The sequence below is a fragment of the Ambystoma mexicanum genome, chromosome 13 (assembly GCF_040938575.1).
Source record: "Ambystoma mexicanum isolate Mex_15411 chromosome 13, UKY_AmexF1_1, whole genome shotgun sequence".
Lineage (NCBI taxonomy): Eukaryota > Metazoa > Chordata > Amphibia > Caudata > Ambystomatidae > Ambystoma > Ambystoma mexicanum.
The window spans coordinates 317,710,203-317,734,826 of record NC_090938.1 but is presented as its reverse complement, the minus strand read 5'-3'; the positions used below and the strand labels follow the sequence as shown (position 1 = coordinate 317,734,826).

Below are 24,624 nucleotides of genomic sequence, written 5' to 3'. Positions count from 1 at the left end.
CGGAGATCTCGGCGCGCCTCTGTTCTTCTGAGTTCTATTCTTTCGGTTCTTCGAACCTGTTAGTTTGTGAAAATTACCATGATGTCTTCGTCTTCTTATACCCTGCGCCGGGTTTCAAGAAGTGTCGGGACTGCGGTTCCAAGATGTCGCTGACGGACCCGCATGATGCCTGCCTCTGGTTCCTCGGTGAGGACCACGCCAAGGACGATTGTGACGATTGCCAGTCGTTAACTTCGAAGGCCTTGCGGGAGCGTAAGAAGAAGCTTTCTGTTGGTATGGTGGCCAAGCCCCGGAAGTTGAAATCCGCTGGGCTTTCGACTGACGATTCGAGGTGCGACTCTCCGCATCGTCGGTGTAAGTCCAGGGGGGTCTCGGTCCCGGAGTGGGTCCTGCCATTCCTCTGCCTCTTCGAGGCCTTCCAGGAAGCGCCGTCATCGGTCGCCTTCCGCATCCCAAGACTCCCCCCCCCCCCCCTTCGACGGGTTGCTTGTCCCAACAAGCATTCCACTCCTTCGGAATGGGATTCATTTCGTAAGGAGATGATGGTGATTTTTCAGTTGCAGGGCTCCGTTCCGTCCGTGCCGTCGAAAGTCGCCGGCAGGGAACTTGCTAGAGACACCGTTCGCACGCCTTTGGGCTCGAGTGGTCGTCGCGATCACTGGGCACCTTCGAGGTCCCGGTCGGACAAGGTGGATCGCTCTAGCCATGCCCGCTCCAGGTCCCGGTCCTCGACGCCCTCGAGACCGTCGGAGCCTGTGAAGTCTTTGAAGAAGACATCGGCGCCGAGGCCGTCGAAGGACTCTCTCGAGGCTCCGCCTCCGAGGAAGCCGTCGACGCCATCGGCACCCAGGCTGTCCGCCCTGGAGGTCTGTGTCGATGCCTTCGGCGCCACGCTCGACGTCGACGCCGATTCTGTCGACGGCCTCGACACCTTTCAAGGAGGCTTTATCGGAGGTGCCCCGGAGACCGGTGGAAACTCTGAGAAAGGCCCTGCAGAAGACAGTAAGGCCTGTATTTGAGCCTTTTTCTGTGCCCTAATCCAGGGATTTATTCCAGCCTCTGGATTAAACTCTGAGGTGGATGAAGGGTCTGATGAAGGTATGGTTCCTGAAGAGGTTCCTGACAAACTCATGTCTGGGCATAGCCAGCTAGAAGACCTGCGTCAGTCCTTGCACAACGCCAGTGGTCTGGGCACCTCTCCGGACGTTGAGTTCGGTAGGCCTAAGCCTGGCACGCCCGCCAAGTCCTCGTACCGGTGCCTTATGTCGAGGGTGACGGAATACTTGGGGTGGTCTGTGCCCCCAGTGGATTTTCTGCAGGATGACCCGACGGATATCCTTGACCAAGGTCCACCAACTGACCCGGTACTGCCATTCCATATGACCTTGCAAAGAAGGGTGGCAGCGGCTTGGACTGCACCGGAGAGTCTTCCGGCGGTGAGCAAGTATTTGCCGAAAAAATACCGTCCAGCCAGTAGCGACCCCAGCTACTTGACTACGCACCCCACTCCGGAGAGTTTGGTGATGCAGGCGGCTACGTCCCCGGCAAAACAGGCGTTGTACCCTAGCATCCCTCCTGAGTGGGACGACAAACGTTTTGATGGCTGGGCGAAGAAAGTGTTTTCTTCAGGGGGTATGGCTTTACAGGCAGCCAACTCTGTGTGTTCCTTAGCACGTTTCACTCATACTCTGTGGAATTGTGTCTCTTTGGCGGCTGAACATATTCCCGAAGGAGAGGAACGGGATGCTTTCTTGCTCTTGTTCAAGATGGCAAGTATGCCATTTGTGAATCCGTTCAGTCGGGTCTGGACATGGCAGATTGCGTCAGCCGTTCCATGGCGGCGAGCACCGTAATGTGCAGATTTGCGTGTTTGCGGAAGTCGGGGTTTGCTCATGATGTGCAAGCCCTGCTTCTCAACATGCCCTTTGATGGTGAACATCTTTTTGGCAGCAAGACTGACGAGAGCCTTGAGAGGTTGCAGACCTCCAAAGCTGCAGCGAAATCGTTGAGCACTGCAGTTCGCCAACCTCTGCCTTTTCGTCCTAGGGGACAGCAATGGAGGGGAGGTTCCTTTCGATATTACTCATCTTTTGGTAGATCGAGAGGAGCTGCAAGTCAAAGGGGCCACCGTAGGAGTACCAGGGGTGGAAAACAAGGTACTCGACGTGCCAAGGCCGCTCGGGCAGTTGCCTCTTTACCCTCAGGCAATGCCGCAGCCACTTCAGCTCAGTCATGAGGCCATGTCCCATGGTTCGCCGGTTAGGGAAAGGCTGGCACAGCATCTTGTAGAATGGCGTGCCATTACTTCAGATGTGTGGGTTCTGGAGATCATAGCCCACAGCTACTGTCTTCCTTTCCGGCAGAGGCCTCACGACAATCCACCAGGGAATCTCTCTTTGAAGAGCCCCGATCCGCTCCTTGCGCAGGAAATCAAAGCCCTGCTGGAGAAAGGCGCCATAGAACTGGTGCCTGTAGCAGAGAGGAACAAGGGATGGTATTCCCCTTATTTTTTTATTTCAAAGAAAGACGGGGGATTGAGACCCATCATGGACTTGCCTGGTTTGAACAAACTCATCAGGAAGGACACGTTCAAGGTGGGTACTCTCTCTCAAGTCCTCCAGGCCCTTCAACTTCAGGACTGGTTGGTGTCTCTCGACCTCAAGGACGCTTACTTTCATGTGCCGATCCATCCCAAGCACAAGAAGTACCTGAGGTTCGCAGTTGGCGACTCGCACTTTCAGTTTCGGGTCCTGCCGTTCGGATTGACCTCCGCCCTAGGGTTTTCACCAAGCTCATGGCGGTGGTGGCAGCGCATCTCAGGAAAGGGGGGATTCACGTCTACCCCTACCTGGATGATCGGTTGATCAGGGCACGCTCTCCCAAGCAAGTCCTGGATCATCTGTCAGTCACCTGCCACTGCCTTCACAAGCTGGGCTTCTCCCTCAACTTAAAGAAGTCCCACTTGACGCCAACCCAGCAGCTCCAGTACATCGGAGCAGTGCTCGACACATCCCTGGGGCAGTGTTTCCCTCCCCAGGTGAGGGCTCATCACATTCTGCAGATGGTGCACAAGTTTCAACATGCCCAGAGTCTCCCAACGTTCAAGTTCTTGAGGTTGCTCGGCCTCATGGCATCCTGCATTCTTCTGGTGCCAGAGGCTCGACTGCGGATGAGATCTCTGCAGTGGGCTCTCAAGATGCAGTGGTCACAGTCCTCCGGCAGGTTGTCAGACCCCATTCAGGTGCCGCCCTCGGTCGCCCAGGACCTTCTGTGGTGGGCCGTCAAAGGCAATCTGATGAAGGGGGCTCCGTTTTGGCTACCCTGGCCGGAGGTGAAGATCGTGACGGACGCATCCCTCACGGGATGGGGAGCTCATGCCAACGAGTTGACAGTCAGCGGTCGTTGATCTCCGTCGGAGTCCAGACTCCATATCAATCTGTTGGAGCTGAGGGCGGTCAGGCTTGCCCTGAAGGCTTTTCTGCCGACTTTGCGAGGGAAGAATGCCCTGATTCTGACGGACAACACAGTGGCCATGCACTACCTCAAAAAAAAGGGGGGGCAGGGTCCCTTCCTCTGTGCTTGGAGGCGATGCAGCTCTGGTTCTGGGCCATCCAGCAGGACGTTTCAATCTCGGCAGTTCATCTGGCCGGAAACGAAAACAAGACGGCAGACGCTCTGAGCAGACAGAGCACGATCTCTCACGAGTGGGAGCTGGCTCAGGAGATTCTCCTGGAGATCTTCGCCCTTTGGGGGACCCCACAAGTGGATCTCTTCGCCTCCAGTGTCAACCAGAAGTGAGAAAGGTTTTGCTCGCGAGAATTTCCTCCAAGAGGAGCCTTAGGGGAGGCGTTCGTGGTGGAGTGGTCCTTCCCACTGCTGTACGCGTTTCCTCCAGTCCCCGTCATCCCACAAGTGTTGGGGGAGGTTACAGAGGTTCGGTTCCCGGATGATCCTCATTGCTTCGGCATGGGCCCGGAGAATGTGGTACCCAGACCTTCTCGACTTGTCCATCTTCCCTCCACGTCGTCTTCCCTACCGAGATGATCTGCTCTCACGGGAGGGGGGTCAGGTTCTCCATCCAGAGTTCAGATCCCTCAACCTTCACGCTTGGCTTCTGAAAGGTTGAGGTATAAGGATTGGGACCTCCCTGAAGACGTGATGGAGGTATTGCTTTCGGCCAGACGGCCTGCAACAAAGTCCCTGTACCGTTGCCGTTGGAGAAAGTTCTGTGACTGGTGCAGGGTTAAGAATGTGGATCCTTTTTCATGTGACATTGCTGTGGTTCTGTCTTTTTTGCTTTCTTTGGCCCACAAGGGCCTGCAAGTGGGTACCATTAAAGGATACCTGGCGGCGCTGTCCATTTTTAAGCGCTCGTCTGAGGAGTATTGTTATTTCAAAATTCCTTTAATTTCTCAGTTTCTGAAAGGGCTCACTAATGTGTTTCCACCGTCACCTTTCCAGATGCCCGGTTGGGATTTGAACCTTGTTCTAAAATTCCTAATGGGTGCTCCATTTGAGCCTTTACATTCTTGTACTTTGAGACTGTTAACCCTTAAAACTGTATTTTTAGTTGCGGTTACTTCCGCTCGCAGTGTGAGTGAGTTGCAGGCACCTTCTGTTAAGCCACCCTTCATGGTTTTTCATAAGGACAGGGTTGTCCTTAGAGTTCGTCCTTCCTTTCTTCCGAAAGTGGTGTCGGAATTTAATTTAAGCCAGAAGGTCGTTCTTCCGGCATTTTATCCTCCTCCACTTCCTGGTAAGGAAGAGGAGAGGCTCCATAGGTTGGATCCTAGGAGAGCTTTAAGTTTCTACATTTCACGCATATCCCAGGTCAGAGTGGACGATCAGCTCTTTATAGGTTACGCTGGAAGGCTGTGGGACAAGCTGTTACTAAGCAGACTTTGTCTAAATGGATTATCTTGGCAATTTCTGAATGTTAACGGTTGGCGGGTAAGGACCCTCTGGTAGGCTTACGGGCCCATTCTACTAGGGGTATGGCTGCCTCTACTGCCCTGCAGAGGGGTGTTCCTATTCGTAACATCTGTGAAGCAGCCACTTGGGCTTCGGTCCATACTTTTGTAAGACACTACTCCCTAGATTCTATCCATGGGCAGGATCTGGCCTTTGGCAAGGCGGTCCTTTACTCTGCAATTCTTTTCCCTCCTCCATACGTTGGTACTGCTTTGGGAGTCTGTCATGGATTTGAAATACGTCGGAGGACCCAATCCCCTCGAAGAACAAGTTACTCTCTTACCTGGTAACATTCTTTCGATGGGATGGTCCGACGACGTATTCCATATCGCTCCCTCCCTACCTGTCCCGCTACAGAATTTCTTATGCGATTGCAGCTTACGTTTCCGCAAGGCTTTCTGTGGTCATACTGGCAGAAGCTTGGTGCCACACGTTCTGGGGAAAAAACTACAACTGAGGCTATGGGCGTCATGCGTCCTACTTATAACATCCGGTGACGTCGGCTCGACGGAGGCCCTCGAGGACAGCGTATCGACGTCATTGACGCAGGACGCAGACGCCGAAAATGTTCCGAAGCAGCACAGCTGTGGTGATTACCCGTCATAGATATGGAATACGTCATCGGACCATCCCATCGAAAGAACGTTACCAGGTAAGAGAGTAACTTGTTCTTTGCGGACAAGATCCCCCTCAACGAGAAGTTCCGGCGGGCGATAGAGTGGTGGGGGGTGCGCTCCCACCTCACCCAGGGGATGGGTTTTCATACCCTGCCATACCAGATGCCTCTCTGGAAGGTTGGTGGCGCTCACACCGGACGTCTGCACGCTTGAGGTCTGTGACTTCCAGAGGAGAAGGATCTGCACATCAACATCCTGGAGCTATGGGCAGTGTTCTGGACCCACAAGTCTTTCCGACCGTCTTTGAAGGGCAAGGTGGTGAGGATCTTCATGGAAAACACCACCACGTTCTACTTTAGGAGGCAAAGGGGCACTTGATCCCCAGCGCTCTCCAAAGATGCTCAGCACTTGTGGCACTGGGCCATCTGACAAGGGACGTTTCTTGTCCCTCTTCACCTGGAAGGTGTCAAGAACACCATTGCAGACTCCCTCAGCAGGGAACTGCGCTCCTGCCACAAGTGGGAACTTCATCAGGATCAGGTGGACCACCGGTTTGTCAAATGGGACTGACCCCCGATCGATCTTTTTGCTACGGCGGAAAACTCCAAATGCCAGATGTTCGCCAGCAGATTCCACAAACCGAGGAGTTTGCAGACGTGTTTTCCTTCCTGTGGGAAGGTCTGATTCTGTACGCTTTTCCCCTGTTTCCTCTCCTCCTACGTGTGATCAACACACTCAGACGGTGTCAGTGCACGATGAGACTCTGTGGCCGAGACAGATTTGGTATTAGGACCTACTCGGCCTGTCAGCTTCGCCTCCAGTCAAGTTGCTGGTTATTCCGGATTTGCTCAGTAGAGAGGGAGGCACAATCCTTCATCACAACCCAGGATGCCTGAACATGAAGGAATGGCTCCTGCAGCCTTAGAGTTTGGAGGTTATGAGCTGCCAGCAGACTGCAGGGAGTTCTTCGCCAAAGCAAGGGCATCGTCAACACTGAAGTGCTATGGCCATAAGTGGAAGCGTTTTTCTACATGGTGCTGGTCGCAGATGATTGCCCCTCTGAGGGTCACGCCCCCACGGATTCTTCCATAATTTCTTTCTTTGGCAAAAACTGGTCTGGCTCACGCGTCCATCAAGGGACACCTGGCGGCCATCTCATGCTACACCAGATCCCCGGGAAGATCTTTCCTGCCGGTGAAGGCGCCTGCCCCGCATGGGAACTGCCTGACAAGACTAATGGGTCACCTTTCGAACCTATGCATCCAGCCCCACTCTAGTTTCTCTCGTGGAAAAGGTCATTCCTCATGGCCATCCCCTCAGCCAAATAGTGGCTGAGATCCACGCCCTATTCTGCAAGCAGCCATATCTGACTTTCCATGAATCGAGGTTGGTGCTGCGTACGCCCCTTCTTTCATGCCGAAGGTTCTGTTTGAATTCCACCTCAACAAGCCTTTGGGGTTACCTGTTTTCTTCCTGAAACGGTCGCCGGTGGAGAGGACCCTACATTTGCTGGATGTTGCTTGTGCCTTGAAGTACGTGGCACGCACAAACAGTTTTCGGAAGACTTCTCAATTGTTTTTGAACTTTGGACCTGTGAATAATGGGAAGGCCTTGTCCAAGGCTTCCATCTCAAGATGGCTCTCCGGCTGCATCGTGCACCGTCATCGGCTAGCTAACTGGCCTCTTCCGGGCCACCCGAGAGCCCACTTCACCAGAACAATCGCAGCGATGATGGCGTTCCTTTCTCGTGTACCCCTGCTCGACATCTGTAGGGCTGCAACGTCGAGGTCCATGCATACCTTCACGATGTTCTACTGCGTTGACAGGGATTACAGGGAGGAGTCCAGAGTCGGCTACGCAACCTGTTCGCTTGAGGTGAGTCTGTTCCAGGGGTAAGTGTTGATTACTTTTGTTGAGCCTTGCTACCTCACATGGTTGTGTAATGTGTACTGCTGTGTATTTGTTATTCATGAGCATGTGAATCCATGCCAGACCACATGCTGGAGAAGGTTTAAGTTACTTACCTGTAACTATTGTTCGAATGGATTGTGCCCTCCCACGTATTCTTCATCTTAGATATTCGTATCATCAGCTTTACTGCTTTGAAAAAAAAAAATTCCACACCAGGGGGTGCTGTGCTCGATGTCATGCCATTGATGTCCCTCGAGGGCTGCCGTAGAGTGTCGACGTCATCCGCAGTATAAATGACTCGAGCCGCGCCCATTGGCTTCAGTTCCATTTTTCTGAAAGCTTTCACTTTGTGTGTATGAAAACGGCTCTTCAGTCTTTCGAGATGTCTTCCTCATCTAACCCTTCTATCCCTAAAACTGGCTTTAAAAAGTGCCAGAATTGCAGGCAGAAAATGTCTATAACTGACCCCTGTCGGGTTTGCCTCTGGTGTTTGGGTCCAGACCATCGAGTTGACGAATGCGGTTCCTGTCAAGCTATGACGAATAAAGCTCTCCAGGAACGACAAGGTAAATTGGTGGTGAGGGAGGAATCTTCTAAGGCCTCTTCAAAGAAAAAAAAAGACTGCAGAGTCTAGGGAGAAGTCCCGACGTAAGAAATCAGTCAAGAAAATCTTTGTTGTCTTTGAAGAAAGCGAAGAAGAGGCATCACTGATCTCCTCCTTCTTCTTCTTCGTCCTCGTCTTCTGATACAGGGGTTATCACTTGCCCATTCAAAACATTACCCTAGAAAATGGGAGGCTTTTAGGGCCTCAATGATGCAAATCTTCAAGGATACAGCCCGGCCCCCTCAAAGAAATCGTGTGAAGACCATGCCCCGGCTCATTCTAAAGATGATAGAGAAAGGTCAGAGACTAGATGCTCTAAATCCGGCGGAAAATTGTTGAGAGAAACCTCTGCGATACCTCATAAAAAGAGCAAGACCGGCCTATTGGTGCAGAAACGGAAGGCGACACCAGACAAAATGGCGTTGGGTGCCAAACCGTCATCGAAACCTTTGTTGAAGGTCTCCTCAACACCTCTGTCGAAGACTTACTCGATGCCAGTGTCGAAGGTAGCGTCGACACCTTCCTCGACGGCACTTACATCTAAAGCTCCTTCGACCTTATCGAAGCCAGCATCAACAATATCGACACCATTGACCCCTTTGTCGAGGGCAACATTGATTTCCAAGGTCTATGCCCTCATAAACCACAGGTAAACATTTTCACTCTGTGCCAAGAAAATACTTTTTAAAGTCTATGGCCTCTATTTATGAGGAACAATCCTCGGAAGAGGAGATTTCGCCTTTTGGGGTAAAATATGGTACAAGGGATGTTCCTGAAGAACTAATTGACCCTCAGTCCAAAAGGTCTGACCTCTTTGACTGTCTCCAAACAGCTAGTTGTATAGACACATCACCTGAATTGGAATTCGACAAACCTGACCCTGCTGTTCATGCAGACTAAGCATATAGAAATATTATGAATAGGGTGGTGGAGTTCATGGGCTGGAACAGAAATTCACCCACCTACAAACAGGAAGACATGATGGACATTCACAGTAAAGGTCCTCAAAAGGATCCTGTTCTTCCTTTTCGCAAAGCTCTTCAGAGGAAGATTTTGGCTGCATGGGAAACCCCGGAATCTGGACCAGTGGTCAACAAAAAAAATGTTTTAGGAAATACAGACCTTCTTCCTCTTACCCCGACTATTTAACTAAGCATCCTACACCTGAAAGTTTAGTAGTCCAGGCAGCTACATCCACTAAATAATCTGCGTACCCTTCTATTCCCCTAGATAGGGACTATAAGAGAATTGATGCCTGGTCTTGCAAGATTTTTTCTTCGAGCAGTATGGCTTTAAAGTCAACAAATGTGACTTGCACCCTGCAAGATTCACATACACCCTGTGGGATTGTATTAGTGCGGCGGCTGAACACATTCCTGAGGGCGAGGAAAGAGGCGGCTTCCTTGCAATTGTGAAAGATGGAAAGGAGGCTATGGGGGAATGCCTTCAATCAGGACTGTACACTGCTGACAGCATCAGCAGGTCCATGACGTCTAGCACAGTGCTACGCAGGTTTATGTGGCTGGGAAAGTCGGGCTTTGCACCGGATGTGCAGGCCAGACTTCTCAATATGCCATTTGACGGCTTGAGGTTGTTCGGCAGCAAGGCGGATGAAAGTTTGGAGAAGCTGCAGACCTCTAAGGTGACGGCTAAGTCACTTAGCGCCTCGATACGGCAACCTCAGCAACACTCCTACTCAGGCTCATCTTCCTCGAGGGGTCGTCCTTTTTGTTTTTATTCCTCATTTGGAAGAGGAAAAGGGCATGCTAGTCAAAGAGGACAAAGAAAATGTCCTCGGGGTGGACGAGGAAAGGGTGCTAGATCAGCCCCAGTAGTGGAATCTGTCCCCTCAGCTGCTGCTGCAGCCGCCGCAAAGCCACTCTGAGGCTTTGACCCACAAGACCCCGGTGGGAGGCAGGATCTCTCAGCATCTGAATGAATGGCGGGGCATTACTTGAGATGTTTGGGCACTGGAACCAGTGGCTCAAGGTTACTGCCTTCCTTTTCAGAAAAGGCCTCTAGTCCATCCACCGGGATACAACTCTGTCAAAATTCCAGATCCGCTCCTGTTGCAGGAAATTTTAAAACTGGTAGAGATAGGTACAATAGAACGTGTACCTGTAGCGGAGAGGAACAAGGGTTGGTATTCCCCATACTTCTTCATCCCAAAGAAGGACAGAGGATTGAGACCCATCTTGGACTTAAGAAACTTGAACAAGTTCCTCAGAAAGGACAAGTTCAAGATCGTAACACTTTCTCAGATCCTTCAGGCTCTCCAACTCCAGGACTGGTTGGTATCATTGGACCTTCAGGATGCTTACTTTCATGTGCCAGTCCATCTCAAGCACAAGAAGTCCCTGAGGTTCGCAATCGGCAGTTCTCACTATCAGTTTCAAGTTCTGCCATTCGGTTTGACCTCTGCCCGAGTGTTTTAACCAAGCTGATGGCGGTAGTGGCAGCGAGTCTCAGGAGAGGTGGGATTCATGTCTACCCTTACCTGGACGATTGGTTAATCAGGGCACGTTCACCTGAACAGGCCCAGGAACATCTGAGCATGACCTGCTACTTCTTACTCAGACTGGGCTTCTCCCTCAATTACAAGAAGTCAAATATGATACCATTCCAAAGACTCCAATTCATCGGAGCATTCCTGGATACTCCCGAGGTGAGAGCTCATCACATTCTGCAGATGGTAACAAAGTTCCAGAATGCCCAGCATCTGCTGGCCTTCGATTTTCTGAGGTTGCTGGGCCTCATGGCGTCCTACATTTTTCTGGTGCCAGAGGCCAGATTGAGAATGAGATCCCTTCAATGGGCCCTCAGAACTCAATGGTACCAATTTTCAGGGGATTATATGTGAGATCTTTTGAAAGTTATGGCCAGGGTGGCTCAAGATCTTCTATGGTGGGCTTGCAAGGACAATATTCTCAAGGAAGAATCTTTTTGGCAACCATGGACGGAGATAACAGTAGTGAAGGATGCCTTACTCACAAGGTGGGGAGCCCAACCAACGATCTGACAATCAGCGGTCATTGGTCTCTATCGGAGTCCAAACTACACATCAACCTTTTGGATCTGTAGGCAATCAGACCAGCGCTGAAGGCCTTTCTGCCCTCTATACTGGGAAAGAATGTCCTGATAGTGACGGGCAACACAGTGGCCATGTACTACCTCAACAAGAGAGGAGGCGTAGGGCCACTACTACTGTGCAGAGAGACAATGCAGCTCTGGTTCTTGGCAATGCAAGAAGGAATCTCTGTCGCAGTTCACCTAGCCGGAGAGCAGAACATGGTGGCGGATGCTCTGAGCAGGCACAGCACAGTGTCCCACAAGTGGGAGCTAGCTCAGGAAGTCCTTCAAGAGATCTTCACACTTTGGGGAACCCCACAGGTGGATCTGTTCGTGACCAGTGTCAACAAGAAGTGCGAACTGTACTGCTCAAGGGAATTTCCTCCATGAGGAGCTCGAGGGAACGCGTTTGTAGTGCACTGGGAATTTCCACTAATATACGCGTTTCCTCCAGTCGCCATGATTCCTCACGTAATCAGGAGGTTGAGAAAGTTCTGGAAAACCATGATCCTAATTGCCCCGGATTGAGCCAGGAGGACGTGGTACCCAGACCTTCTGGACATGTCCATCTGCCCTCCAATATGTCTTCCACTAAGAGAAGATCTTCTCTCGCAAGAGGAAGGTCGGGTTCTCCATCCAGAGATCAAGACACTCAGCCTTCAGGTGTGGTTTCTGAGAGGCTGAGATATAAGGATTGGGACCTCCCGGACGACGTAATGGAGATTTTGCTTTCGGCCAGAAGACCAGCAACCAAATCTTTGTACCAATGTCGTTGGAACAAGTTCAGTAACTGGTGCAAAGATAAGAATGTGGATCCATTCCTATGTGGAACACCTATGGTACTTTCTTTCCTATTACATTTGGTCAATCAAGGCCTCCAGATTGGTACAATAAAAGGATACTTAGCTGTGCTTTCTATTTTTAAGCGCTCCTCAAAAGAGGTATTTTACTTTAAAATTCCATTGATTGTGCAATTCTTAAAGGGTCTCACTAACGTGTACCCTCCAGTCCCATTTCAAGTCCCTGTTCGGGATCTAAATTTAGTATTAAAATTCCTTACATGCATTCCTTTCGAGCCTTTGCATTCTTGTCCACTAAGGCTTCTCACTTTGAAGACAATCCTACTAGTGGCTATTACATCAGCCCGCAGGGTGAGTGAGTTACAGGCTCTCTCTGGTAAGCCTCCTCACACCATCCTCCATATAGACAAAGTTATACTTAAAGGCAAACCTTCATTTCTACCAAAAATAGTCTCTGACTTTCACTTGTCTCAAAAGATCACATTGCCATCTTTCTATCCTCCCCCTCATGCAAGTAAGGAGGAAGAAAGGCTCCACAGGCTGTACCCAAAAAGGGCTCTCCGCTTTTATATTTCTAGACTCGCAAAATTTCAGCAAAGTGACCAACTTTTTATTGGATACGCCGGCCCCTAATTGGACCTGGCAGTAACGAAACTGACCTTATCCAGATGGATAATTTTAGTAATTGGACAGTGTTACAAGCTGGCAGGTAAAGAACCTCCAGATGGGCTAAGGGCTATTTCCACTAGGGGCAGGGCGAATTCAACAGCTCTTCAGAGGGGTGTCCCGGTGCAAGATATTTGTGCAGCGGCCACCTGGTCATCAATGCACACTTTTGTGAAACACTATTGTTTAGATTCCACCTCAGGCCAAGGGGGTCTTTTTGCTAAGGCCGTTCCACATTCAGTCCATGAATAAAATTAATTAGTACGCCCTCCTCCAAATTTTCACTGCTTTGGGAGTCTATCTAAGATGAGGAATACATGGACGGACACAATACATTCGAAGAACAAGTTACTTACCAACTGTAACATTCTTTTGATTGGAGTTCCTCCCACATGTTTCTCATCGACCCTCCCAACCTACCCTGCCGTACAATTTATGTATTTTACACTCAATATTCCTTGAGAGCTTGCGGTGTAAGGGTACGCCTTATCAACTCATCAATTGAGATCGAAAAAACAGAACTGAAGCCAACAGGCGTGGTTCAAGCCATTTATACTGCGGATGACGTCTACACTCTACGGCAGCCCTCGAGAGACATTGATGCCACAACATCGAGCACAGCACCCTCTGGTGTCGAAAAAGTTTTTCCAAAGCAGCAAAGCTGATGATACTAATAGCAACGGTTGAGAAATACATGGGAGGAACATCCAATCGAAAGAACGTTACAGTTGGTAAGTAACTTGTTGTTCTCCAGCATTGGTCTGTCATGGATTCACATGCAAACCCTCCCTGTGGCCCCTCTGAAGCTCTTCTTGGTCATACTGCCACTTTACATGCTTACCAAATCTGAAGATGGCTGCCAGAGGCGGGGCTTAGGGAGAGGACTGTCATTGGATGGGGGCAGTATGACGTAGGGGACAGTGATTTGGTTTAGAGGAGAAATACAGTTTTAAAGTGAAAGTGAAACTGTTTTTTCTTTTACAGAGGATGGTCAGCCTGACAACAGGGAATATTGCTGGAGAACAATAGTTACAGGTAAGTAACTTAAACCTTCCCCTTTTGTAATGGCTTGGCAGGCGAAGAACAATGGTCTGGAGGGTTGCCCAGAGCAATGCAAGAGGCTGATAATAATTCAAAAGCTTCCAGCCATCACACCTTTTGTTTTCAAACAAGACAGAAACACCTGCTTGGGGGCTGAAGTTGGTGTTCAGAAGAGAATTGTCTAGCACGGTCTGTTCTTGTGGGTGGGACCAGACTGAGATGCAAATGGCTATTTCTTCTCTGTGACAGGTACAGTGAATTAAAACATAGTTGTAGATCGTCCTGAGCTGGAATCATCCGTGAGAACAGGTTATTTGTCTATTTGTTTTCAGTACAGGGGCTCCCACAGTTGTCGTTAGTTTTTGTCCTGATCCCATCTCCATGCACCTGCTTCCTGGATATCCTTCCCACGCTTCCCTTAGCCTGCCCCAATGCACCTCAACAATGGTACCCTGTTTATTCTGCCATGTTACCCTTTCTGTGCTCAGTTAGTGATGGTGTTCATTACCGTCTGTAAGTGATTGTGCCTCTATAACTTTAATGGTTGGTGGGGCAAAAACACCTGGACCTTCTCCCTGAAACAAGGTTCATTTGTATTTTCTATTTTATTGAATGTATATAGGTTTTTGAATTATATATACAAAAAAAATATCAATGCTGCATGATTGTATTTGGACAGTAGCATTTTCACAGTAGCAATGTTTTTGTGTGCACTTTCTTTACTGGTATCCCAGAATGTTTGGCATTGTCATTTGCCATGAATTTATTACAAATGTTTATAAAGCACAAACCATGCAAAAACAATGCATTTGTACATTGTACTGAGAAAACTAATCTTGCAAAATTGAACAAAAGTCCAGATAAAATACAATTAGGACAATGAAACATAACATTATTTAAGCAATAAAACCTGGACCGGATCATGCGGTAACGGTCCAGGACCCAAGTTAGCTTAACGATGGGCCATGGCCAGATCAGGTTTTATTGCTATTAGCACCCTGGGTTTTCAACCTAAAACTTGGGTTAATGACTGAAATGTAGTTATGTTTGAATAAACGAGACACGCTTGTGGCGTTCCATTCATTCAAATAAAATAGTTACCAAAGATGGCCACCATGGAGATGGAAGGTGGGCCCCTTTTCCATTTCCATGGTGTACGGCAGGAATCGAGTAAGTGGGCTATGGGTGTGGAAACGGAAGGGACCGGAGGGTGGGGGGAGCCTTCAGGTTGCTTGGAATGCAGATTTGGCTCTCGGGATCCAACCCGCAGTCCGAGCAACCCATTGGCTTGCTCCCCCGCGCCGGGTGCTAATAAATCAAAGACAAATAAAACAGTCAGGCTAAAACAAAACGCTAAAATATTGAATTCCATAACCAAGACTTTAGGAATTTGCAACATTTCAGATAATCAGGTATGATACCTATTTCCAGGGGAAGAGCCAGAGAGGAATCTCTTAAGAGTGGCTGAACATTGAAACCTGATGACCTCAAGCCATAAAATCTTCTTGCTGCATAAGCTTCTAGAGTCCCTAGAAATCTTAACTTTCTCTGCAAGATATATGGGTCTCAACTCGTCAATAGCTGTATATGTGATACAAATTGAAAGACATTCTGACTTCTAAAGGCAGCGAGTGAAGGCTTTTCAAAATAGTTCTGATTCTGTCAAATACCCTGTCCCCCAAAGACCATTATGGTGAGACTCTACTCTATTTGATATTTCGGAATTGCGCTGTGATGCTTCATACCGAAAAAGAAAATGTGATGTTACGATTATCAAAAAGATCCAATATGGATATAGTCCAGTGAAGGAGACCAGTGTTCCTTTGGGAATAGTCACAGATGGAGCTTTGCTGGATTATGCGTCCATCCTGCTAATTCTTTGGAGGGCAAAAGGTAGCCTCAGTGTGCAATGACATATCAGGCTCCACCTGGACAAGTAATAACTGCACAGTTAATTAAAATAGAATTTCTTTAATGAACAAGCAAACGGGAGTCTGTGAAAATACGTATTTTTGATCTAGAATATGCAAGCAGTGATAAAAACGCATCCCCAGTACACCCGAGACTTACTCTTATCATCTCTGCTTGTGGTCTACCATCACACCAAAGGTTGCATTCCAGGATGATCATGTTGATCAGCTGACGCTCATGGTGCATATTGGTGATATTTGTTAGACCTGTAAACGTTTGTTTATGATGCCCTCTGCTTGATGACAGTTGAGATGAAGGGCAGATAGGACCCCTGAGTTTGTGACTTGGAAGGGGTTGCTGATGGATGTAGCATTTCCAGTACTAAAGCAAGTATGAGTGTGACAGTGGCAAAGCACTGATAGATGCTCTGTGGAGATGTATTGCAGTTCTGTGGAGCTCTGAACATTGACTCACAAAATGGCCCTGTTGAATACTATGGGGAAGACAGTAGCTTGGAGAAAGTTGCAGCAGGATTTACTTTCTTATCTCTTACAGAAAAATGCTTGAAACTGAAGATGAACTTGAAGCACTTTTAAAAGAATCGAAAGATACAAAGCTTGGTGGTCAAGCTAAGGCTCTAGATAAGAATTTGATGTAGGAGTATTTAATACCATTTTCTTTAATTTGGAAGAAAATTATTTGTATGGGATGTGATGGGGCAACCACCACAAAGAACCACGCTGACTCGTATATCAAGTCCAAGTGTTTTTTTTGGATCTTTACAATCAACTTGGGGAATTTTAGATCGTTCTCAGGGTTAGGCGGGACCTTGGGGGAATTGGCGCTAGGGCCATCCCGGTCTATCTCGACTTCCCCTGTCTTGCCTACCTCCCTAGCCCAGGCATCCTTACTGAGATGTTACTACTAGTCAATGGTAACACCTGTCTGTTTGTTCCTGAGTTACACTTACACTGGGCTTTCCCTGATTCAGTGGCTGTCTCACTCTCTAGGGGTTTTCTAGGCTTTGCCTAGCCTAGCCCGCTTAGTAGTCTCAAAGGAGGAAGGGATGGGGCCTTCTTCCGCCTGGTGTCACTCTCGATTTTCTCACACCCATTTGTACGTGACCCTTCAGTTATTCTCTTCCCACCAGATCACTGTCCCTCTGATCCCTCACTCTGCGATTCCACCTTTGATCTTACTTCTTTTCTTACTATTGCTCATGCCTCCAACTACTCCTCTACCTCTGTTATATTCACTTCCCTTCTTCCTCTCACTCTACTTCCTTGTTTCTCACTATTCTTCTTGTTGTAATCTCTGCCTCACTCTACTCGGCTAGTCACTCCCATTCCCCCACTCACTGTATCACTTATAATTCTGTTAATCCTACTATTTCTACTCTGTGCGTAACCTGTGCTATCGTCCTCTACTACCACTCTGCTTCTTCTAGTCACTAATGCACCCTACTCCACTACCACTCGCTAAGACTTAGTACTGTCTACCTAAGACTTAGTACTGTCTACTACTACCTCTAACTACCACTGCCTACTCCCACCACCACTCTACTACTCTCACAACTAATACCACCTCCACTACCACTACCGCCCTGCTACTCCTACTCTACCTCTAATCCTCACACTTTCCACTCACTCACACATATTCCACAGACCACCTCACTCCAATAGTTTTCCTCCCTGGTGGCCTAGTGGGTTACCATGGCCTTCCTGGAGACATTAATGTTAATAAAATACCCTGGTGGTTTAGTGGGACTTTTTTCCAATTTTTTCAGTCTGCAGCTTGCACAGCCAGCTGAAGGCGCTGTCTTCTCCCTGAGTTGCGCTTGGTGTTGTTTAAGCCTCCGTACCTCGTCGCATCCCGCAGCACTCTGGTGTTGGTATGCGGCAGAATGCAGACTGCCACAGCACCATCATGGCTTCCGGCGTCTCCCTCGGCTTCGCGCTGTGTCTCGCGCCGCCACCAGACACAGTAAGAAGGGGCTAAGAGCAGGCCTGCCCGCACCTAGGCACCAAGGTAAGGTGTTGGGGATCGGGCTTCCTCCCCGCCTTGACAGGGCCACAACTCTGGCCATGTCACAGGGCTTAAAACCGTAATTTTCATTCCCAATGTTGTCTTTTTTTAGGCGAGTTAAAAATAATGTAACTCTAAAACACATATCCTTTTGTTATTCAAAGATGTAGGTTTACCTAATAGCTCCTCTTCAAATAAAGCATTATCAATATTAAAGTTCTGTGGAAGTACTCCAGAAGTGCTGCTTAGCTGCGTGGAGCCCTTGCTATCTGGATTCTCCTGGAAGCTTTGCTTCGTGACTTTTCCTGCTATTTTGGTGAAGTTGTTTTGCTCTGAGCGACTAGCTCCGCCCTCCATTACCCAGGTACCTACTTTAGCAGCATGTGCGCGCATCCGTGGAAGTTCTCCGGAAGTGCTGTGGAATCAGAAAAATGCAACATTAAGGCTTTACACCATGCAAAGAGAAATACACCGACACGGGCTTGTAAAGATTCCCAGAATCTTTATTACAAAACTGAACAGTTACCAAACAAAGTACACAAATAGCTATTTGGCCGTCAATACATCAGAGACCACCAGCAGGGTTCAATGTGAGCAGTGAGCAGGATTTGCTAGCTGGACATCAGCGTATTTATACAGTTCGTTATAACGATGTCCAGCCTCTTTCAAGTTAATCATGTACTGGGCTAGGATCACGCCAGGTTCGTTCCTAATTTACATATCTCGTGCATGCGTTATACTTTTCAACATATTTGCTAACACACACTATTATTCTCTAGGTTTAACTTTACACTCGTTACATATTGCTTTAATACAGATCATACAGATGTTTCACATATCGTGTTTTGGGTAGCGTTATTGTTCTTGTATACTTGTAGGTTAACATCGCCGATTCAAGTAATCCCCTGATCCCGAGTGTTAGGGAGAATTCTCTGTTTAGGCTGAAATTCCTAACGTAGTGAGTCCCCCAGCAGCTTTGCTGTATTTTTGGGGTTTATTTTTTTCTCCTGCCAAGAGTGAGACTCTTTTACCCTCACTCTTGGACATGATTTGAGTGTGTCTCTTTGATTCTAGATGTGTTTAATGGGCTATGGGGTCTTTTACTCCATAGGCCTTCATGTGTTTTTGTGATGTGTGTTACACAGCACCCTCAGTGCAGTAACACAGGGGTGTCATAGTGACCCCCCAGTATAGACTCCATACCCTGGGACTGACTACTGTCTCCCAGGACATGTAAAGTCACCATTGACTTTACTAGTGTCAAATTCTGAACAGAACCAGTACAAACCATCATATTGTGGACGTACTGGCCGGGGCAATTCGATTGCCCCGGGGTCTGTTAGTCGAGGGGGCACGTCTCCGTCCCCCCTGATCGAGTTTTGGCTGGTGGCAGTGGATACTACTTTTTATATTCGACCGTGAATATACCCCTATGGGATTTCCCATTGTTCGAGGCTACCAACTTTAATTATTTAATTCCTATAGCCTCGAACATACCGCCGGTTTATTTATTTAAAATTAATTCTCGGGTTGGCATTTTTTGCCAGAACTCGGTTCTAAAATGGCGTTTGTGTTCGCTTCTGTGACTCCAACCAAGTTGAGCCCTTTGTTCCACTTTTTGGCGGGCTTCTGCACAGAAGCCCTCCAAAGTGGTGGCACTCTGTCTGGGGTACTTAGGAGGGGTGGAGGGGGATTTAGGCACCCTGGACTGAGTTGCCTAGGCAACTCAAGTCGCACTCTGTCCTGATTGGCCCAAGTGGTGAGCCGGCCGGCTCACCACTTAGCATGTTTGAGTGACAGCTAGGCTGAGTGAATGGGGGTTTTCTGCATAAAAGCAGGGCGTTGGGGACTGGAACTTGAGAAGTCGCCGCAGGACCTAAGAATCCGACGAGGGAGAAGCTGAGCCGACCTGCTACGACAACACCACCGGTGGAGCCCTGCTGAACCGTCTCACCACTTTTCCCAACGACAGAGGAGATCTCCAGCCCGGAGAGTCTTCTTCCTTCGACTGGTGGGGATAACCAGTCTGCTTCCTTTTTCGCTTCCTGGGCCATCTCGTGGTCGCTTTGCCTGTGCCAAGCACCCCGGCAACCGGGATACCACGTTTTACCACTACCGTGAATCAAAGGGTAGTACCTTTAACCGGAAAACTCTGCGGCTGGTCTCTTCCCTGGCAGTGCAACGACCTTCATCTTTCCTCCACGACGAGATCTTCTCTTCCTCTGGACGACGCCGTGACTTGCACCCGCTGCCAGGAACAACTGCCCCCGTTGGAGGATCCTTTTCACATAAGGTACCGTGTTCCGCCTGGCTTCCCTTGCAACCGACTGTACGGGGTAGATTTAGTCCCTGGCTTTCGACCCTGGGTTAGCCTGGGACACCCTGGCTAAACTTTTCTGAGCCTAACTAAAACCGTTCTGAACTCCCTGCAAGACTTTTTAAGCCTATTGTCATTGTGTGATCTTGGGTGCATTTGTGCCCTGCTCTCTCCAAGAGTGGGCCCGGCCTATGGACTTTGGCTCACAAGTAACTTTTGACTTTCCTGCCTTGCTTAAGAGGTCCTAAGTATTAGTGTGGTGTATTTTCCTACATTCTGCCTTTTTCCCTCCCTTTTCGTTAACTTATTGGAGTGCCATCTGTAGTTAAGCACTCACCTCTGTCTGGAAATAAGTGGTGTTAACTAAGACTTGTCTGATAAGGAATAAGGAGTGTATATAATAATAATAGTAATTGTGTTTAGAGTGATTTACAACAATAGTGCTGGAGTGTTTCAATAAGTGTGTTTTCTTTTAAATAAATAATTATATACTTTGATACCAAAGCTCTGGCCAATGTTTGCTTGTGCTATTGTATCTGAGTGCCTATTGTGTATACTTTGCATACTGCCTAACTCTTGAGGGAAGTCTGACTGCTCAGCCACAGCTACCAGGTAAATCTGGGTGGTACAGACTGCTACCAAGTGGGTTTACTGCCAACACCTGTAGTCCTAAATCTTTTGCAGTGGTCCCCAAGTGAACTGCACAGGTTTCTGTCTAACACCGAGGTCAACGAAGGACAAGGTCTACATGACATTAACTCCCCTAAAGAGGTTGGAGAGGTTAAAGCAAGAACAAGAGAACACGAGACGGCCATTTTAGGCCACAGGGTGACTTTGTACGAATAACTTAAATGGCGGCTTTACTTTAACCTAAAATGGAGGCTTGATTTACTTAAGGTCACGACCTTGCAATACGAATTTCCTCGCAAAGCGACTGGGCATAGGCCAACATATACAATGAGGACGAAACAATATTATATCAGTTCTAACAAACCCTCCTTTTGGCCTATGCCAAGCGCTAAACTACCTTCAATCATTTTGCGATTAACTCCGCATTTCAACGTCTATACACCTCGAATCATTGTCGCACATATCTATTGCCATTGGATCAGACACCAGAGTTTCCTTCAACACATACTCTTTGGAAACCTTATCTGGGGCGTATATTTTATGCCCTAATATACTTGTTGCTTGTGCGCAACAACCCCCTAATACTGAACATATATCAGGGAGACACTGTATACAACAACAAAGGAATAGAAAACCTCCCAAGATAATCAGCAGGGCCGAAAACAACTTCCATCCCCACGACCGTAGGAGGTCCCAAAACCATGCACTAAGTTCCCAGTTTCCCTCAGGAACATGTACTTCTGAACTAAGAACATGTAGATTTTGGATAGCCCTAAAGATCGTTGGAGAGGAGTCTGGTACGTAAACGCAGCAAGCGGACCCCACTAATTTACATACTCCTCTACGCTGAGCCAGAATGACATCTAATGCCATCCGGTTCTGAAGAGCCACTAATCTCATCGCTTTCTGTTCTAACGTCATATTATAGAGTATGTCAGCGGTCCGGTTGATGGTTCTCTCAAATACTCTCGCTAGTCCCCTGATATCTTCTGAATTCGTAATTTGCCCAAAAAATGGCACAAAGGATTTCATGATGTCTCCTAGAGTTTGCGCTGGAGTATCCCCTTTCACACCTCGTCGTGGACGAGTTTTCGAAATTTCTGTAGTACTGGCAATAAATACCCCAGGTAGTAGAATCCCTAAATAGCAGGCTCCTTGCCAATCCCTGGGCAACCATGGAAATGCCACATTACCGCAAAGAAAATAGACTGGTTCGCCTACGTACAGAGGTCTGTTCTCACTAGTCAAATTCGCAACGTTTGCGCACTTTCTAAAATTACCCATTGACCGTGTTCCATTCCTCTGTATGCAGAAAGATACTGAATCGGGGCTATGGTTAACAGAATAAGATGGAGGCGTGGCATCCTTATTGCCTATAGGAGCCATTTTGAAAGAGATCAAAGGCTGAAAAGGACGAGTCAATCTATCAGAGGGCCTAACAGAAGCAACGTATGGCTTACTCCTATTTGCAAAAAGCGAGCATCCCAGGGGCATCAAAACATGCTTTTCAAAACTATTCAAATTTGTACCATCAAAGTTCCCTGAGATGCTGTCATTCCATCGGCCAAAGAATAGTGCTCTAAGAGAAGCATAACAAGCAGTTGTCAAAGGTAAAGGATGAATATACCAACCTAGCCCCTTATCCCCATGTTGCGGTAGATGTGAACAGATCCAGCAATTGGTTCTATTTAAAATTGCATGAGTGGCATTCATGATTAACAAAAGAGTATTATTCTGATAGTTCTGTCTATGCGAAGAATCTCTAGGCGATAAAGTATGCAATTGCACGGAAGGAGTGGGGATAACAGATACATTTTCAGTAGGTAAAAAGTCCTCTAGTGGATATGCTTCCTCCAGATACCATAACCCAAAACCAACAGTTACTAAAAATCCAGTTATTATTACAAAAAGGCAACAATACATTTTGGGGGTCCCATTGCATGCTTGATCATTGTCTCTGCTAGTCACATATTTATCTAAAGGTTTGGTACGAGCGGTAGCGGGTGCAGGCATTGTAGTCTTCAATCGAAAAAACACCAATTGTTCATTTGCTGGCGACTCCAGTCACGCGTCTTCTTAATGTCTTTCCCACAACCCTTAGCCAACAGAATCCTCCCGTCCAGTCGGGCCAAAAGGCAAGCCCTCAAATGATTTTCCTCAATTGCACAGTCAGACCGTGCTGTACGTCTATTTCCTTGGACGTAAATTATATTTCACAATTTCTGGTGAGAACAAAGTGTCATCACTTCCTGCTGGAGGTGGCAAGTGAACGGAAATGGGATCAGAAAAGAATTGATCCGGAAGTTCCACTGTTGGAGAGTGCGGAGACAAGATGGCCGTTTTGTCTGGCCTTGCGAATTCTGGAACTGGTATCGTACGGCACGGGCTGTGGGATCCGTTTGGTGTGCGTCGCATGGATCCAGTTCTTACGACCCGCTACCCACACAGCAGTCTGGGTGACTAGCAGGACTTGGTAGGGACCCCTCCACCGATGTGCAAGGCAAGACGACCTCTCAAAAACTTTAGTGGGGATCCAGTCCCCCAGTCGTAGACTGTGACCAGGACCCTCGTATCGTACAGGTAATGCCTCTCGCACCTGGTGATAAATTGAAAACAGATTTTTAGTCAACTGGTTACAATAATCTGAAAGAAGCACATTCTCTACATCCCGCAACGAGTTGCTTTTTGGCATACCCCAAATATTAGCAGGTCTCCCCATTACCACCTCAAAAGGAGAGAGCCCAGTCTTAGTTTGAAGGGTTGTTCTCATTGACAGCAACACGATCGGTAAGGCGTCTGGCCATTTCAACTTGGTGCCAGCAGACGTTTTAGCGAGCTTGTTCTTTATAATGCCGTTGTGCCTTTCCACTGTTCCGGCACTTTGGGCATGTCTGGCTGAATGGAACCGTTTATCAATCTGTAATCCTTTGCAAATTTGTAGGATTACAGTAGCGATAAAGTGTGGCCCATTATCCGACCAGATGACTCTCGGCAGCCCGGACCTAGGAAAAAACTCTTTCAACAGAGTTTTTGCTGTGGTCATGGCCGTTGCATCTCTAACAGGGTAAGCCTCAATCCACTTACTAAAAGCGCAAATAACAACCAACACATATTTAAGATTGTTGGAACGTTCAATTTCAATAAAATCAAAGTAAATAACCTCAAACGGAACAGAAGGTGGAGCGAAACTTCCTCTAGGAGTCGAGGTACCTTTTCCTACATTGTGCTGCAAGCAGACCATGCACCCTTGGACAAAACGCTCCGCAATTTTGAAAATCTTATCATTGGCCCAGACACTGTGTAGCATTTTAGTTAATTTACGCGCACAGACATGTGTCGGACCATGAGCCATAATAACCATCATTGTAATGTAGGCGTCAGGGAGTAACCATTTTCCTTCAACATTGTCCACCCAACACCCATCATCATCCAGTCTTCCTGCACCCTCGACCCATCTCTTAGTTTCCTCTATAGTAGCATCTGCTTGATTGTCTTTTACAGAATCAATACTTTCACCCAAAGTGCAAATATTTACAGTTTCTCTTACAGCATACATTTCTGGACTAAAATCAGTGGCAGTTTGTTTAGCTATCTGATCAGCGAAAGCATTCCTTTTTCCTACATCATCTGTAACCTTTTGATGAGCTGCATATTTTATGATAGCTAGCTGAACAGGGAGTGCGAGTGCCGAAAATAATCGTACTATTAAAGTGCCATGCTGAATTTTCGTGCCTTGCGAGGTCAAGAAACCTTGTTCTTTCCAAAGTCTACCGAAGTTGTGGACCACCCCAAAAGCTATTTTTTTCTCGTAGAACATCTGCTTAAAATTCTTAATTTTTGAGATTCCAAAATGGCAGCCGGCAGAGGAGGACTTAAGAGTCTCTCCCTGCCGGGCCGCACCAATTATCACTGCAAATAAGCTTTCCGGGCGTTTCAACGCCCCGACAATATAAGAAACTAAAACGCTCAGCAAGCATCAGAGAGTTTGAGGCCAACAGACAGGAGCTCTACAAAACAAGGGAACGAGCCTGCGGATCCTGTGACACAGCTGCAGAAAGATCA

At 47.9% G+C, this 24,624-nt stretch overlaps 1 protein-coding gene across 4 annotated transcripts in view; it reads left to right on the top strand.

Moving 5' to 3' along the window:
- LOC138521176 (ubiquitin carboxyl-terminal hydrolase CYLD-like) overlaps nucleotides 1-24,624 on the top strand; it is a 2,059,174-nt gene that overhangs the window by 2,013,646 nt on the left and 20,904 nt on the right. For 2 of the 4 annotated variants that reach the window (XM_069633781.1, XM_069633782.1), the window contains one exon: nucleotides 13,623-13,673. The exons of the other annotated variants lie outside the window; for them this stretch is intronic. In XM_069633781.1, coding sequence (XP_069489882.1) covers nucleotides 13,623-13,673 — 51 coding nt within the window. The remainder of the gene's footprint in view (nucleotides 1-13,622; nucleotides 13,674-24,624) is intronic. 4 annotated transcript variants of the gene reach the window in all.